The sequence below is a fragment of the Herpailurus yagouaroundi genome, unplaced genomic scaffold (genome assembly GCF_014898765.1).
Source record: "Herpailurus yagouaroundi ecotype Mexico unplaced genomic scaffold, PumYag 100, whole genome shotgun sequence".
NCBI lineage: Eukaryota > Metazoa > Chordata > Mammalia > Carnivora > Felidae > Herpailurus > Herpailurus yagouaroundi.
Window position 1 is genome coordinate 41,646,654 of NW_024412391.1, and position 15,909 is coordinate 41,662,562.

A 15,909-nucleotide genomic window follows, 5' to 3' on the forward strand; every position below is an offset into this window, starting at 1 on the left:
TGCTCTGTCTCTCTCTATCCCAAAAATAAATAAACGTTGAAAAAAAAATTAAAAAAAAAAAAAGAACTTGCTGAGTCTGAAGGTTGAAGGACTGCACAGCACGCTACTGAGAAAGGCCGCACAAAAGAAGGAGATTTCGAAGAATCCGCTTTTCTGGAACAATTTAGTGCAGCGATCAGCCAAGTATGGCCGGCAGACCAAATCCAGCCAGCACCTGTTTTTGTTAATAAAGTTTTATTGGGAGACAGCCGTGCCCATCCATTTATGTGTGGTCCGTGGCTCTTTTCAGGTCAAAATAGCAGGACCGAGTCGTTGTGACCAAGAACGTGTGGCCTGCAGAGCCTCAAATATGTCGTTTCTGGCCCTTTAGAGAAAATGTTTGCTGACCTCTGGTTTAGGGTAGGGGCCACGTGTCACATTCACGTGTTACAGTCCGGGTGTAACAAAGAACGGTGGGATTTGGGGCATGAAGGTGGCCGGTGAGCAAACCCTTGCTTAGGGAAAGGAAATGAGCCTTGTACTGACTTCATCTTTGGCCCTCCATTCTGTCCTCCTCTTCTCTTCCTCCTCTTTCTCTTTAAGTTCACAGCAGTAGACTTTACATATTATTTAAAAAGCACACAAGGCGGGGCGCCTGGGTGGCGCAGTCGGTTAAGCGTCCGACCTCAGCCAGGTCACGATCTCGAGGTCCGTGAGTTCGAGCCCCGCGTCAGGCTCTGGGCTGATGGCTCGGAGCCTGGAGCCTGTTTCCGATTCTGTGTCTCCCTCTCTCTCTGCCCCTGCCCTGTTCATGCTCTGTCTCTCTCTGTCCCCAAAAAAATAAATAAACGTTGAAAAAAAAAATTAAAAAAAAAAAAAGCACACAAGGCCACTTCTGTCTAAATGTGCAATCCCACAGGCCAGCAGAAAAAGAGCTGCCCAGGCTGATTCCAAGGGCACCTGTGACCTGAGCAGGGCACAGGCTCGAGTTCCCTGGCCTGCCTGCAGGGAGATGAACGCTGGAGAAGAGCCTTTGCCAAAAGTTCCTCTGAAGGAAGAGGTCAAAGAGCCCAGTTCACGGTCTTGGGCTAACTCAGGACACTGATAGCTTTCCATGCTAGTCTACAGATGTCTGGGATTGGGGGCCTCACCCATGCTGTGGGGTGGGAAACATATGACCCTTACCCCATGTTTCCGTCTCTGTCCCCTCTTACCAGCTCCTGCCCAATCGGATTGGCTCAGCACTGGACCAGGTCTGGCTCATATTAACTGACGGGCAGCATCCCTGTGTGGTTCACAACCCATCTTGCTTTTCTTGGCTTCCTGTTTTCCTAAAGTACTTGCCTCCCTGCCCTTTTGGCCCTGAGGGGCAGGCCAGACTCTTTCTCTTCCACTCTTCGGGCTAAACAGGTAAGCAGAGTGCAGGCTTCTCCTTGGAGGCTGTCCACAAGACGAAATTGGGAGAAGGCAGTTTCTCCCCAGGCTGAGATTTTTCAGCCTTGGCTGGGCATTGGAATCACCTGGCAACTTTCAAAAATATGGACACCTGGATCCCACCCTGCATATTTTGATTTAGTTGGTGTGGGTGCAGTCTGGCCGTTGGGATTTTTAAAAGCTCTCTGGGTTGTTCTAATGTGTATTCAAGGTTGAGAATCATTGACCTAAGGACATTCCCCATTTCCCAGTCTGCTAGAGCTCTGAATTGGGGTTTTTAAGAATCTTCTCTCGGGGCGCCTGGGTGGCGCAGTCGGTTAAGCGTCCGACTTCAGCCAGGTCACGATCTCGCGGTCCGTGAGTTCGAGCCCCGCGTCGGGCTCTGGGCGGATGGCTCAGAGCCTGGAGCCTGTTTCCGATTCTGTGTCTCCCTCTCTCTCTGCCCCTCGCCCGTTCATGCTCTGTCTCTCTCTATCCCAAAAATAAATAAACGTTGAAAAAAAATTTATAAAAAAAAAGAATCTTCTCTAGTTATTAATACAAAGCTCCTGTGTCCCACTTTGCTGTTGTCTCGGGCTGTTCAGCTCCCTTGTCAAAAGCCCTAAGGCGGGGAGGGACAAGTGGTGAATCTAGGCACTCAAACCCGAAGCCAAACAATCAATGCTGGAATAAAAAGGATTCTAAATGAATCCTTGGGGGCCAGGAAATGTTCTGACGCTTCCAGAAGCATGGATAGCACTGTACCCTTGAGTAGTGAAATCATGACGTCATCCTTTAGGCAGCCTGTAGCCCATCAGTCACACTAAGCACTTAATTCTGGGTATAAACCAAGAGGCTTCCCAAGGTGGTACTTACTTCTGGGGATCTTGCTGGGGTAACTCTTCTGGGATGGTTTATACTCATCTGGAGGAGGAAAGTCTTCCACAGTATGAAACGTGAACTTCGACTCAAAGTCATCTGCCCACGTGGAAAACAGCCAAATTACTCTAGTTATTGTGATGACCCAAGCTGTGAAAATTTCCAGGAGCACACAGGTTTGCCTGCCCAGTGCAAGGGTTTTAGCGGCTGGGCGACTGCCCCTAAGACACCCATTCACCTCTCCGTGTTTGCTCTTTAGCTCGGACAAGGGGAATCAGGAAAAGCGAGGTCAACAGACTCTCCCTGATCACCCACTCCGGTTTGCTTTGACCAACATCTTAAGGAAGCTTCTGAAGGCAGAAGTGCCACAGGGCTATCGAGGGTCCAGAGTCAGAGGTGGGGAACGCGACAGCAACACGGCACCAGCAGAGTCCCTGTGGCCTGAAGCTACCCCTGAGCCCCTGGGGAGGCCTTTGTTTGGGAGGGGCGAGCAGAACAGGAGTCCGCAGCCCGGCTGGTGGGAAGGAGCACGGCCTGTGTCTAGTCGGGGACGTGGGCTCCCCAGGTGGGGACGCGGGCTCCCCAAAGCGAACAGGATTTTCCCTGAGCTCCTGACTGCAAGAGGACAGGTGGCGTTCGACCCTTTCATGAGCTCAGTCCCTGCTTTGTGATCTAGGCTTTGTATCTGAGCCCAGAGAACCTTCCTTCCTATGTCCAAATTTTTGCCCTACCTCTCCCTCTGTCTAGTGGGCCTTCTATTCGTTCTTTCACCGTTTCCAGAGCACTCTATTCTTTTTTAATCCAATATGCCTGGATTTCTCCATGGGGACAGACACATACACGCAGACACGCGCAGTTTAAAGGTCGGTATTCTTCCCTATTTCTCATCTCAGACAGATGGCTAGAGGAATGGGTTCTGGAACCTCCCAGAAAGCCTCGCGAGAAACCCTATTTCACACAAACTGTGGGCTGTTTTGTGCTAGAGTGAGCTCCTGCTTGCACCCTGAAGCATGCACCCTGAAATGGTGGGCCGGCAAACTCCCTCCAGGGGCCAGGGAAGCCCCTTCCTCGCTGGCAGCCAGCACGGGCCGAGGGCGGGCCCACTTACCGATGATATGCAGGCTTCCGTTCCGCAGCTGACCTCCCGGCTGCGGTGTCGGGGTCCAGGCTGGGGCCTGCTGGCTTCTGCTGGAAAGCTCCGTGGTGGGTGACCTCGCAGGCGGTGCTGGGGGTGGATTTAGCTTTCCCCCACTGGTCCCTTATAGAAAAGATGCCAGAGTATTCAGAGACAGGAATGGCAGAGGCTATAACTTTCGGTGGGAGGTGAGGCGCTGAGATCTCTGGATGTAGTTTGCTACGGTGAATGAAAAGGCAGCCTCTGGAGCCAAACTGCTCGGGACCGAATTCTAGTTCTCTTGCAGGGATAATGACACAGCATCCTTGCGCCTCAGTTTCCTCAACCGTGAAATGGGGATAACAGTACACCCACCTTCTAGGCTTGATGAGAGGGTTGAATGAGTGAAGTCAACTGGCGTGTAGGAAGGGCTCAACAAGTGTTAGCTGCCGTGGCAATGTTAATGGTGACAACAACCTTCAGTATCAGACGGCACCGTTCAAAGGAGGGGAAACCATTGCCCAGTCCGAAGAAAGGGAGGGACTGTCTGTGGGTGAGGTGCAGAGGGAGGTGGGACGAACAAGCTGTCGGGGCTTGCTCCTATCCCCGGGGTTCTGCTCGCGGGGGTTCCCCTGCACGGCAGACACTCTTTCTCCTTCCAGTCAATACCTAAATCCACCCCACCCGCCAGGGCCCAACTCAAGTCCCACCTCCGTCACCAGGCCCTGATGATGCCTGTGGGAGGCTCGCTCTCCCTTGTCAGTACTCTGTTGAATGACTCATTAGCAATTAAGAAGGAGCACGTCAGTGTGGGTGTTCTACTCTTCACCTATTGAAACGATGACCACCACACCGCTATTACCTGTGACAAAATGCCCATGATTACAACCTCCTTCTCTGCCCCCCCAGTTGGCCTGAGGCAGAAATTGCCCTCATTTTGTTCGTGGAAAACTAAGTTTCACATCCAAAGACACAAGGAGACGGGCCAGAACAGCATCTGCTCCTGGCCTTGAGCTTACCACCCTGGTCTTCCTTTTCTCAGAATCAGGACCCACTAGGATTTACTGGCTCCCGTAAGCAGATTAAAGGGGTGAAGGGGCTATGGTGGCTGCTGACTCCTCTTCTGGAGGAAAAACTGTCCCTTCCTATGGTAAGGAGATGATACAGTGAGCCCCTGCTCTACACAATGCACTTCAGGCACATTCTCTCACTGAATATGCGTAACGATCCTCCATGAAAGGTGTTATCTCCATTTGCCGCCCCCCCACACACCCCCACATAAAAGCAAGGTTCAAAACATTTAAAAAATGGCAAGAGGTTACACAGGAGTGGATGGGGAGGCCAGGTTGAATTCAGATGTCTCTGAATCTAAGGCATTGTTGTTTTCACCATCCCATGAACGAATCATGGGCAGCTGTCTCACTACTAGGAATGCTGGCCTTATGGTGACCACTCAGTTGAAAACAGAATGCCTCAAACCTTCTCTCTCATGACCAAGAGCCTTACACATATGCTTGCCCTGGGGCGCCTGGGTGGCTCAGTGGGTTAAGCGTCCAACTCTTGGTTTCGCCTCAGGTCATGATCTCAAGGTTCCAAGAAGTGGAGCTTAGGCTCCTCTGCCCCTCCCCTCCCCTCAGAATACATAAATAAACTTAAAAAAAATATATATTCTTGCCCTTTGTATCAGGAATTCCTTATCAGGAATATGTCTTTTCAAAATATACAAAAGGTAGGTGACAATTGCTACAAAAGTATTTCCTGCAATACTATTTATGATAAAAATATAGAAAAATATAGAAAAAAATAGAATCAACTTCATGCTAGAAATCTGGTATATACCGCTGATCATATCAATATGCTTCTGAATAAACTTTAATAGTTTGACAAGACTGCTTTCGATGCAACATTAAACAGAAAGAGAATAGAAATATTTGAATCATATATTCAAAATAGTATTAACTTTGTAAATACGTAGACATACTCAGAAAAAAAAAAATGATGGGAAGTACACTGAAATGGGACAGCTTTTATTTCTGGGTGATGTTATTTTGGTGATTTCAGTTGCTTTCTACTTGTTCTACAATGAGCTTGTATTATTTCTAATTCGAGGAAACACATTTCAGAAAGCTTCTGCATCAAAAGATTTTCTTAAAGACCGAGGAATATGTATGTGTGCGTGTGGATGTGTGTTGGCGTGTGTTGGCGTGTGGATGGTGTTTATGAGCGTGTGTGGATGTGTGTGGATGTGTGGGTATGTGCGTATGCTTTCCATTCAGAAGGACACCAGAGGTGAACGAAGCCTCCCCAGTATCTGGACATCAGTTAAGGGTACGCATGCTCAATCCAACACCCTCTCTGCTAGATATGTGAAGGATTTAGTTTTACTATTTGGCTTGAAATGCAGACCTTTAGTTTTCTTGAGTCAGCACGAGAACCTGCAAGAAGGCAGAATGCTAATCCAGGCTGTGGAGGGCCAGTGCAGATTGTGGCTGGGGGCCAGCGTGTAATAACTCGGGCAGAAATTACAGCAGAGGAGATTTGGGTAAAATGAGTGATGAGAGTAAGAATAAAAAAACCCTTCTCTAGAGCTCAATGTTGCCAGGCCCTGGTCCAACAATCAGACAAGGTGGGAACTACTGCTATCTCCATTTAACAGATGAGGAGAAGAAAGCACAGAGAGGCTAAGGAATTGTTCAGGGTCACACAGCTAGTAATTGCAAGGTGGTTAAGGCCAGAATGCCTGGCGAGGGGTTTGCACGACCTTGGACAAACCTTTCAACCCCTCTCCCCCTTGGTTTCCTGTCTCTAACATGAATACAACATAAAGTCCCATACAGCAAGTTTCATCGTGCTCCGCGAGGGGCATTGATAGCTCGGTTCTAAAACAAAATCCTAAGAGTTAAGACATCTCAGGGTGTCCCCAAGTGGCTCCTAGAAGCAGGCCTCTGGCTGTGTCCCTAGCACCTCCATAATTACTGGCAGGGCTGGGTGATCCTCTGATCTGGCCACCCTGGACCGGGACAGTGGTGCTCACCTGGGCCTCGTCCGGGCCTCTTCTTCTGCACGAACGTCTGGGATCCCGGAGGGGCTGGAGGTGTAGGCAAGGCTTGAGCGCTGGACTTGGGTGGCTGGGCCTGGAAGCTGGGAGACTTGGGGGGCAGCGGGGGTGGGGCTTCACTGCTGTTGTTAGCTCCTGGCAAAGGAGGCGCAGGCACAGAGGACCTCGGGGTACAGGAGGCATAAAGAGGGGGTGGGGGTGGTGGGGGCGGTGGGGCGGGAGGCTCCCGCACATCTTGGGCGGGGCTGGTAGCATCTGCACTGAGCCCTGGATACCCACAAGGTGGGAGGAGGGGGAGTGGGGGTGGGATGGGTGGTAGGTGCAAGGGGGTTAGTTGAGGCTTCACTGCCTTGTCACTGAGAACGGAGGCCAGGGGAAGGGGGGGTGGAGTTGGGGGAGGGGGCGGAGGGGGAGGGGGAGGTACGGAGGGGAGAGGGGGTACAGCCACTGGGGGGTTCCCTTTGGTGGGTGGGCCAGGTGGGGACACCAGCGGAGTTTTGGTGGGGGAGGAAGGGGGCAGGGGTGGGGGCAGGGGTGGAGGAGGTGGGGGTGGGGTAGGAGGCGGTGGGGCGGGCATGCTGGGGCGAGGAGGGACTGTCCTGGCAGCGCCGTGCACCTCAGAGGCATTGCCTAGCCTGGGAGATGCGGGGGGGTTAAGCGGGCCACTGATAGTTTTGACAGGAAGCCGGGGAGAAGGCGCCCGGGAGCCAGGGGCCTGCCCTGTCTTGCCACCTGGAAGTAAACAAGCTCTGAGTTAGGTCAGCCACAGAGGACGGAGGAACCCGAGTATGTGGGCGGCTGTGACAGATGCCGTCCACCGTGATGTCAGCCAAATGCATGGTGGACGCTCTCTTCCTGCACGCTCACGGGGAGACCTCAGGTGCGGCAGCTGTCCCACGAGACGGCTGGCTGGACCGGCCCCAAGGTCCTTGCAAGTGCCAGCCTTCCTGTTCCAGCCCATCTCTGCCCGCACCTGCCAAGGGCCCACGAGTCTCCCAGCCCAGGGCACAGGGCTGCTCTGACCCTCTCTGCCTTCCCTACCTCAAGGCCACCCTCACACTCATTCACCGTTACCGACTGGGTCAATCCAGTCGGGTACCCAGCCTTTACATCCTAGTTTGGATCCTCAGCCGTACCAACCAGAAGCTCCTTGCTAGGGAGGTTTTCCTCATTTCCAGCATTTTGTGAACAAGGACTTCGGTTTTGCATCAAGACCAGAAGATCCATCATCCCTCAAATATATAAGTAACTCAGAAGTCAGTGGGAAGACACACAGCCTTGGGGATCCAGGTCCGATGACCTTGAACCTCCCAGTCCCACGGCTCTGGAATTTCAAAGCCTCTTTTTCCGAAGACATGTCCATTTCCAGTGGGCTCTCGGTCTCCTGATGTCCTGGCTTCCTCACTGCACAGATCCACGAACCCCAACTTGAAACCCAATGCCTCTTTGGAAGTCAACAAACCTGGAGTAGCATGCTGCTCCCAGTGACGTGTGTTTGGCATACTTCATGGAAGACTGGGGTGGAGGTGCTCCCTAGGAGGGGCCTTGTCGCTCTCTGTGCGCCCTTTTGCTGTGCTTCTTACCCTTTTGTCCCTCACCGAGGACAAAAATGTTCCTCTCCTTGTTTAGTGCACGGAAATTCTGCAGCCACTGCTCTAATGTGTCTTTGGAGCATCACTGTCCACTCAGGAGGCTTGTTAAAATACTCCTCCAAGTAAATATAGTGCTCTCCCTAATGGAATTCTAGGGAAGCCATATTTTCCTATTCTTGCACCCCTGTAATTTACAACCCCCTTGAAAACATGTGGCGAACGCTCGAAAAGATGGTTGCTTCTCAGACAGCTTCCTGGGTGTTGCAGAATAGGAAACACAGCTGCCGAATCAGATTATAAACCCCAGCATCTGGCAGCGGTTCGGAGCTTTCCTGCTCGTGCGTCCCCGGGTGCGTTCACCCAACCAGGTGCAAGATGGTACCCCAACGCACTTGACCCCAAAAGCCAGGCCATTCAAAGCAAGGTGTGGTGGCGGCGACGCTGGGGCTGAAACTCGGTGGGCAGGATGACAGTATCGGGCTTTCCAACAGGATGGTGACCCTCCTCTGGCTACGATGTGACAGTTACCTGGGCAGCACTGCTTTTTACAAGTCTCAGCTACAGGATGGCTGCTCTGAAGGCAGGGTGGTGGTGCCATTATTCCTCTGCTGAGGATTTCCTTTGGGGGTGGCTGTGGAAGAGACAATGTCTTCACACGGAGGCATCCACCCTGGCTGACTGGATCCCCTCGGGGCCTGAGGCAGGCACCGCCATAACACCCGGCTGACCGTGGCCAGGAGTGAAGGCCTCCGCCTGGCCTTTCCAAGGACAGGACCTACCGCCCCCTGCTATTCTAACATTAGACATTTCATGTGAGGTCTAGGGCAGGTGTCAGGCTCAGGGATTCCTGCCTTCAAGGTCTTAAGCCTGCTCCCACAGCACACAGAGATGAAGACAGAGGACCAAGGCAGGTCCCTAACCAGGCCGAGGCCTCCCTATATGTCTGCTTGCTCCCTGAACTTTAAAGGAATAGCAAGTTTGAGGAGGAGCAGATTCAGCCGCTGAGTAACCAATCCTGACTTTCTAAGTGACTAAGGACACCATGTCTCCAAGATTCAAAAACGCTCAGAATGAGTCAGTTAAAAACACAGGAGCCTCTGCTGACTAAGCGGCCAGGCGAATGAGACGTGGGCAAACCTATCTTTATTGTGACATGAACAGCAGAGGCAAGGAAGGCACAAATCCTCATTCGGCTTATGCTCATGCCCACTCCAGGATGAAGCAGACAGCTGGCAGCACACGTGTAAGGTGAGGCCCCCAGGAGAGAGGAATTAGCCTGCGTGCAGGCCAGGAAGCCAGGTAGCAGGGGGCCCGTGGAGAGAGCCAAGGGGAGTAAGTGCCAAGGGAAGGAAGGAGGAGGTTTTCCTTCATAACATAGACGTTAACCCTGGAAATCCAAACAGAAACACAAAAGGAGGCCACAAAGCAGGTGGGGAAAGGCCAGCTTGAGTGCATCTAGAGCCTGGGGGGTTATCAAAAGATGAAATATGTTTTGGGGCACCCGGGCGGCTCAGTCGGTTGAGCTTCCGACTTCGGCTCAGGTCACGATCTCACGGTCCGTGAGTTCGAGCCCCGCGTCGGGCTCCGTGCTGACCGCTCAGAGCTTGGAGCCTGCTTCGGATTCTGTGTCTCCCGCTCTCTCTGCCCCTTGCCTGCTCATGCTCTGTCTCTCTCTGTCTCCAAAATAAATAAACATTAAAAAGCATAAATTTTAAACAGATGAAATATGTTTTCCTTCTTCAATCTGTGGGTGTTTCCAGAAGATCTCGGACTGCGTGGAAGTTTCATTACACGTTCCATAGTACCCAGTTTACTCATCCTATCTTATTTTAATGGCCACTCCTTCGGAGCGCTAAGCCAAGGCCACATTATGACTTTGGAGGACATTTTAGGGACGTGTTGCTATAAAGACAAATAGAATCTTTGCCCCTAAAAGTGATTTTAAAAGAAATCCAAACATTTTCACGGACTCCCAAAAGTACTGTGAGCACTAGACTCTGTGCTTTCTGGGCCTCATGGCTCTCTGCAACCATGCTACCTACGTATACGTTCCACTCAACAAATATTTACTGAACACCTACCATACATCAGGCATTTTTAAGGCAGTGAAAAGAAACACAGCTCCTGCCTTCACAGAGTTTATATTTAGAGGGAGACGACAGAAATAAACTAACGAGTAAATATATATCGGATGGTGAAAAGTAATACAAGAAAATTAAATCAGTGTAGAGGGGATATGGAGTCAGGGGGTCGGACTGATATTTTTTGTGGGCTGGATGCATAAAGCCTTACTGATAGGTTGATCAGGTGCCACATGAGCAGAGACCTGAAGGATGGGAGAAAGTGAGCCATGTGGACACCTGAGGAAGAGTGTTTCCGGTCAAGAGAGGAGTCAGTGCAAGGGCCCTGTGGCAACAGCATGCCTGGTGTGGGCAAGAACAGCAAGGAGGACAATGTGGCTGAAACGGAGGGCGTGTGCTAGCAAGAGCGGGAGGCAAGACCATGGAGAGGTAGCAGAGACTAGAGCCCTTCTCTCTGAATGGCCAGGAAGCTGATGGAAGTGTTTTGAGAGAGGAGAGCCATGGTCGGTCTTACTCTGACATGGCACCCAGCCCATGCATCTGTTTATTGTCTCTGTCTTTGAGATTCCATCCTGTAGCATGCATTACCAGTCACTTCATTATGGATTTCCATCTCCTCTACAGAAATCAATGCTTGTCTTCACAGAGTGGCTCAAACCCCACACACTTGTGTCCCACAGGAGACAGGTAGGAATGGAGACGACCTGGCTTCCTTTGGCCGGTCCCTGTTAAACCTGACTGGGTATTTCTCCTATCTTTTCTTCTGTGAAGAGAAACTAGTGGACATTTAAAAAAAAAATTTTTTTTAACGTTTATTTATTTTGGGGACAGAGAGAGACAGAGCATGAACGGGGGAGGGGCAGAGAGAGAGGGAGACACAGAATCGGAAACAGGCTCCAGGCTCCGAGCCATCAGCCCAGAGCCCGACGCGGGGCTCGAACTCCCGGACCGCGAGATCGTGACCTGGCTGAAGTTGGACGCTTAACCGACTGCGCCACCCAGGCGCCCCTACTAGTGGACATTTTATACCCTACAGGATGTTTATTTGCTACCACTCAGGAATTTGAGAAAAGAAAGTGGCCTTGAGAAATGTCAACTCTCTTTGCCAAGCCCTTAGCAGAAAAGAGGAAATGAAATGGCTTCCGAGAGGGTTTCAATTGGACCTCAAAGCACCCTAGTGCCCTTATCTTTGCTGGACTTTATCAGTAGGTGACAGCAGCAAATGCACCTCCTTATGTCAAACAGCCACAGAGCACCCCCCCCCCCACCGCCCCCCACCAGCCAAAGGTTATTAGCAAAGCCACATGGTAGAAGATTCTATGCCAGCAATGCTTGGGGCTTGATATTCCCTGATTAATGACATTCTTGGAGTTTATTTCAGCTTGCTGGCTAAAGAGAACAATAATAGGAAAAGTATTCCCATTACCCACAATAAATATATATTTGCCCAATTTTAATGCAATGCTTTCAAAACATCTGATATCCACTAACACACAAATGGCTGCAGTAGACTGGTTGCAGAAATGGCCTTGCTTGTCCACTCCCTCCTGATTCTGTATCTTTGAAATGTGATTTTACAGATCCTGTCATCAAGAGGTGAAGTGTCTTTCTCCACCCTCGTTTCCGGGCCGGCCCTGTGGCTTGCTTTGGGTAAGGGGATGCGGTAGGAAGAGATATTGTGTCAATTCTCAGACTAAGTCTTAAGAGACTTTATATACTTCCATCCTCTTTCTTGGAACCCTGCCACCGACGTGCACAAAATCCCAAATAGTCTGCTAGATACCGAGAGACTGCATGGATCAGTCAGGTCTGTCATTTCAGCTGAGGCACCAAAGAACAAGAACTGTAAGATTAGCCAAAGCCAATTACCCAAGCTGGAGCTAGTAGAGGGGGCCCAGCTGAGACCACCCTAAATGGCCAACCACAGAACTATAAGCGAAATAAGTGGCTATTTAAAGCCCGTAAGTGTTAGGCTATTTTGTTACACAGCAATGCCTAACTGATACAATGACTCACATTACAGTGATGTCACTATGATTTTCTAACGCGATTTATACCCTTCATCCGTACTTTGCCGTCTAAGCCCCAGTCACAGCTTTGCGAAACACTACACACTATGGCAAATCATTCTTCAGTAATTACAAAGGGATGACTTACAAGACCCCTTGAGCGTGATGCTTTGGATACTTTCAGTACGTGCTCCCCAATCCATGATCTACTGCTATACAACTTTTCACTAAAAACACGTCACCACCCTCCTGGCACGTGAGGATCGCCCTGTTGGTTCCACACGTTAAGGAGGGAAAGACCATGAGGCAGCCAGTCTGAATTGTCCCTTACCTGCTGCATCCCTCTGGCCTGCTGGACGCAACACTGGAAAGCCACCGGCAAACAGATCTCCCAGGGCTGGGGGTGTGCTTCCGCCTCGAGAGTTTGCAGCACCTCCTCCTTCTTTGTTGCCTCCCTTAGAACCTTGGCAGAGAAGAGGCAGGTGGGTGAGGACTTGTGAGCAGAGCTGAGCCGCCGGTTGTCATCCCGGGCCCGTGGTCCAGCACCGCCTGGGGCAGCCTTCCCGTTCGTTCCCCCACCTCCAGCCTTCCCCTTCTAGTGGGCATCATTCCCAAACGCCCTCTGCCCGGATGCCCCGCAGACTCCTGCAGCTCGTGCTGTCTGCTGTTCCCTCTGGACCTAACCACGCAACTGACCATCAGCAGCCGAGTACCCTGAAGAGTGGCCAAAACAAAGGGGCCTAAGCGCTGCCATTCCGTAGGTGCCGGCAGGGGAACCGGCAGCACCTTTCGCATGAGAACGCTCACACACTGCAGGTGTGGCGCCGGCCCTATTTTCAACTCGACGCTTGTTGTGGGAGGACCAGACAGAGAAAACCCAGAGATTCAGTTCAGCCAGTAATTTTAACTTCTTGTCCACAGAGTCTGGCCCAGAATGGCGAGCAGGAAGTGAAGGTCTGCAATGATTTGTGCTTCGGCATTTTCCTTCTCTGTCTCCCTGGCTCTCACTCCCTGAGCCCCCTACCCTTCCCTGAATCTTTTCTTCTACAGGAGAGAAAGCTCGTGAAACCCTGGGGGACAGGGGCCACTAATTCCAGCCTTCCAGACGTGTGTGATGACCAACTGTGTACGACGAGAAGACGTTGGGCTGAGGGAAGAGTTCCTAGCAAGAAATGTTCAGAGCCTGCAGCTCACTTGCACAGAGAAATCAGGGCACAGTGCCCACTGGTGGATGAATGGGTTTAGCTTATTCTGAGTATTCATATACATTTACCTATTCACTGGCATGATTAGGAAAGGAGTGTTCCGATCAAATGGGTTTGTCTGGTAACTGGGCTTAACCAATTAGATAGCGGGTCCAACTGGAAACTAATTTTCATGGCAGCTGCTGAAAATACTCTAAAATAATTTGTCTATCCTTGTGTATTAACACATATAGTTACAGATACTAGATACAATTATACTTTTAGGACTATCCTTGGGAATTACCATCACGTGCGTCATTGAAAACTACATGAAGACATAATAAGAGACGACATTGGTGAATAGTTCCGCATGTATTATTTCAACCTTCAGCAATCTTGATGAAAAAAAGCAAAAAAGCAGGTATGATCATCTTCCCCCATCTTGTAGGTAAGCAGACTGAACCTCAGAGAAATCCCCAGATTTGCTGGGTAGCAGAATCAGGCCTCAGCCTGGATCATCTCTACTCTACACATAGAAAGTGGCAGTCATCTGACCCTAGGAGAGAATTCTGAGTACATCTTTCTCCTCGTGAAAACAAAAACGTGGCATATTTTAATGATGACACTTTAATTCTTCTCTCACTGAGTTTGAGGGCTACGAGGATGCAGGGTAGGTGATCTTTAGAGGTTATCTCACGGTCAATAAACGCAAAGTGAAATCGCCAGACAGTGGAATATTAGTCAACAGTAAAGCATTGGCACGTGCTATGGTATGGACGAACTTTGAAAATAGCGTGCTAAGTGAAGGAGCCAGTCACAAAAGGCCACAGAGTGTATGATTCCATTTATAGGAATAGCCCAAAGAGGCAAATCCATAGAGACAGGAAGTGGATTTAGTAGCTGCCAGGGATGGGGGGAGAGGCAGAATGGAAAGTGACTGCTAATGGGTGCGGGGTTTCCTTGTGGAGTGATGAAAACGTTCTGAAACGAGACAGGGGTGATGGCCGCAACCACACTGTGAATGGGTAAATGCCACGGAATTGGACGCTCTGGTGCTTAACACGGTGAATTTTATATTATGTGGATTTTGTCACGGTTAAAAAGAAGCTATCCCACCACGTTTTTGTTTGTTTAGCGTTTGAACAGGGGTAGAAGATACACCATGGATCATCTGCCGACCTGGAAAGGAAGCTCCGATTCTCTCACCCACGTGGCCTGTGCATTGAGCAAGTCTGCTATGGCCCAGAGTGGGTGCTGGGTAACTTCCCTGAGCAGGCCAGCGGTGCCTGGCTGAGCCTCCCATGGCCTGCCCTCGCCTCACAGCAGGCCTAGCCCCCGCCGCTCACTCACTCTCAATTTGCGGGGCACTGCGGTCATTGATCTGTGTGACTTTCCGTAGGCGAGTTCCCTGCTGGATATCAGCCAACAGAGCGCTCCGACCTTTGGGGTCTGCCTTTCTCAAGTTGGAAGCGTCTGTACCCACCTGTAAGGGAATAAGAGGGATCCGATTAGAACCGCACGTAATAACACAATCCGCTGTTTGCTAGTATAACTTCCTGCGTCGGCTCCTTTCTGCCTGTAAACGTCTTTCGATTTGCACAGCTTCTTGGGGCTCTCTTCTCTCTGCTGGATGGGATGCAGCCCAATTCATGGATCGCTGGATAAAATAAGATCTTTAACATTTACTTTGTTGAATCTCATTTTTTTTTGTTTTTTTTTTTTTAACACTTCCATTTTCGCGTGAGCTGACATGGTAGGGGTCTCCATGGGCTTGTAGAACCAGGGAGCACCAGAAAGAACATATGTAGGCTGGTGGCAAATAAGAGGAGGGGTTGGGTTGTGCTGGAAGATAGAGTCCGGAGGAAACACAGTTAGAAGGTATATACCATGTGAACCGAGATCTAGTTAAACATTTCTCAAAGCCAGAAATACTTCTTAGCTTTTGCTATTTGGGGGAGGCCACGTGTCTTCGATGTTTGGCTTAAATAGCACCACTTCAGAGGCCTTTTTTGACCCCCCCCCCAATCTAAGCAAGGCCACCCAGTGTTCTCTCTAAGGGTACGCTATTCCTTTTTCCTCTGCTAACTTCTATCGCCTGACGTAAACTTGTATCTGTCTCTCCTCGCGGAAAATTTCCATCTGTGGTTACGAGTTGAGGGTTCACCACCCCCAGAGGACTCTGTCAGGAAAAAGACCTTGTTCGTTTTGTTCATGAATTATTTCCAGAGGGTATAACAGGACCTGGCCACAGGTAGGCGCAGCGGCTACCAGACGAATGAATGAGCGCGTGAACTAGACCCAGGACGTAGAGTACATTGACCTTGCTTTCAAGGGCATTGTGGGCGTGCCAGGGAGACAGGGCACACATGCATGGAATTAAGCCATGACATGGTAAACATATGATGCAAGTCCCACAGAGAGGAAGGTCACCGAGAGTTCAGAAGTGGCCATATTTGCCAGGCTGCAAAGGAAGGTAAGAGACCTTGAGATGGTCCTCGAAGTAGAGACAGGATTTACAAATCCTTGCTGTAGCCATTTTCCGTTCAGAAAAGGACAATCCAGCTTTGTTGGCTATTTAGTCAGAGACTCTCCAGTGTCAC

General features: G+C 50.4%; 1 protein-coding gene across 1 annotated transcript in view; it reads right to left on the bottom strand.

Moving 5' to 3' along the window:
• WIPF3 (WAS/WASL interacting protein family member 3) overlaps nt 1-15,677 on the bottom strand; it is a 29,388-nt gene extending 13,711 nt beyond the window's left edge. The window contains exons 1-6 of the mRNA XM_040471583.1: nt 15,551-15,677; nt 14,660-14,845; nt 12,457-12,588; nt 6,420-7,175; nt 3,380-3,529; nt 2,269-2,370 (exon numbers count right to left, since the gene is read on the bottom strand). Coding sequence (XP_040327517.1) covers nt 2,269-2,370; nt 3,380-3,529; nt 6,420-7,175; nt 12,457-12,588; nt 14,660-14,845; nt 15,551-15,677 — 1,453 coding nt within the window. The remainder of the gene's footprint in view (nt 1-2,268; nt 2,371-3,379; nt 3,530-6,419; nt 7,176-12,456; nt 12,589-14,659; nt 14,846-15,550) is intronic.
• Between the last annotated feature and the right edge of the window lie 232 nt (nt 15,678-15,909).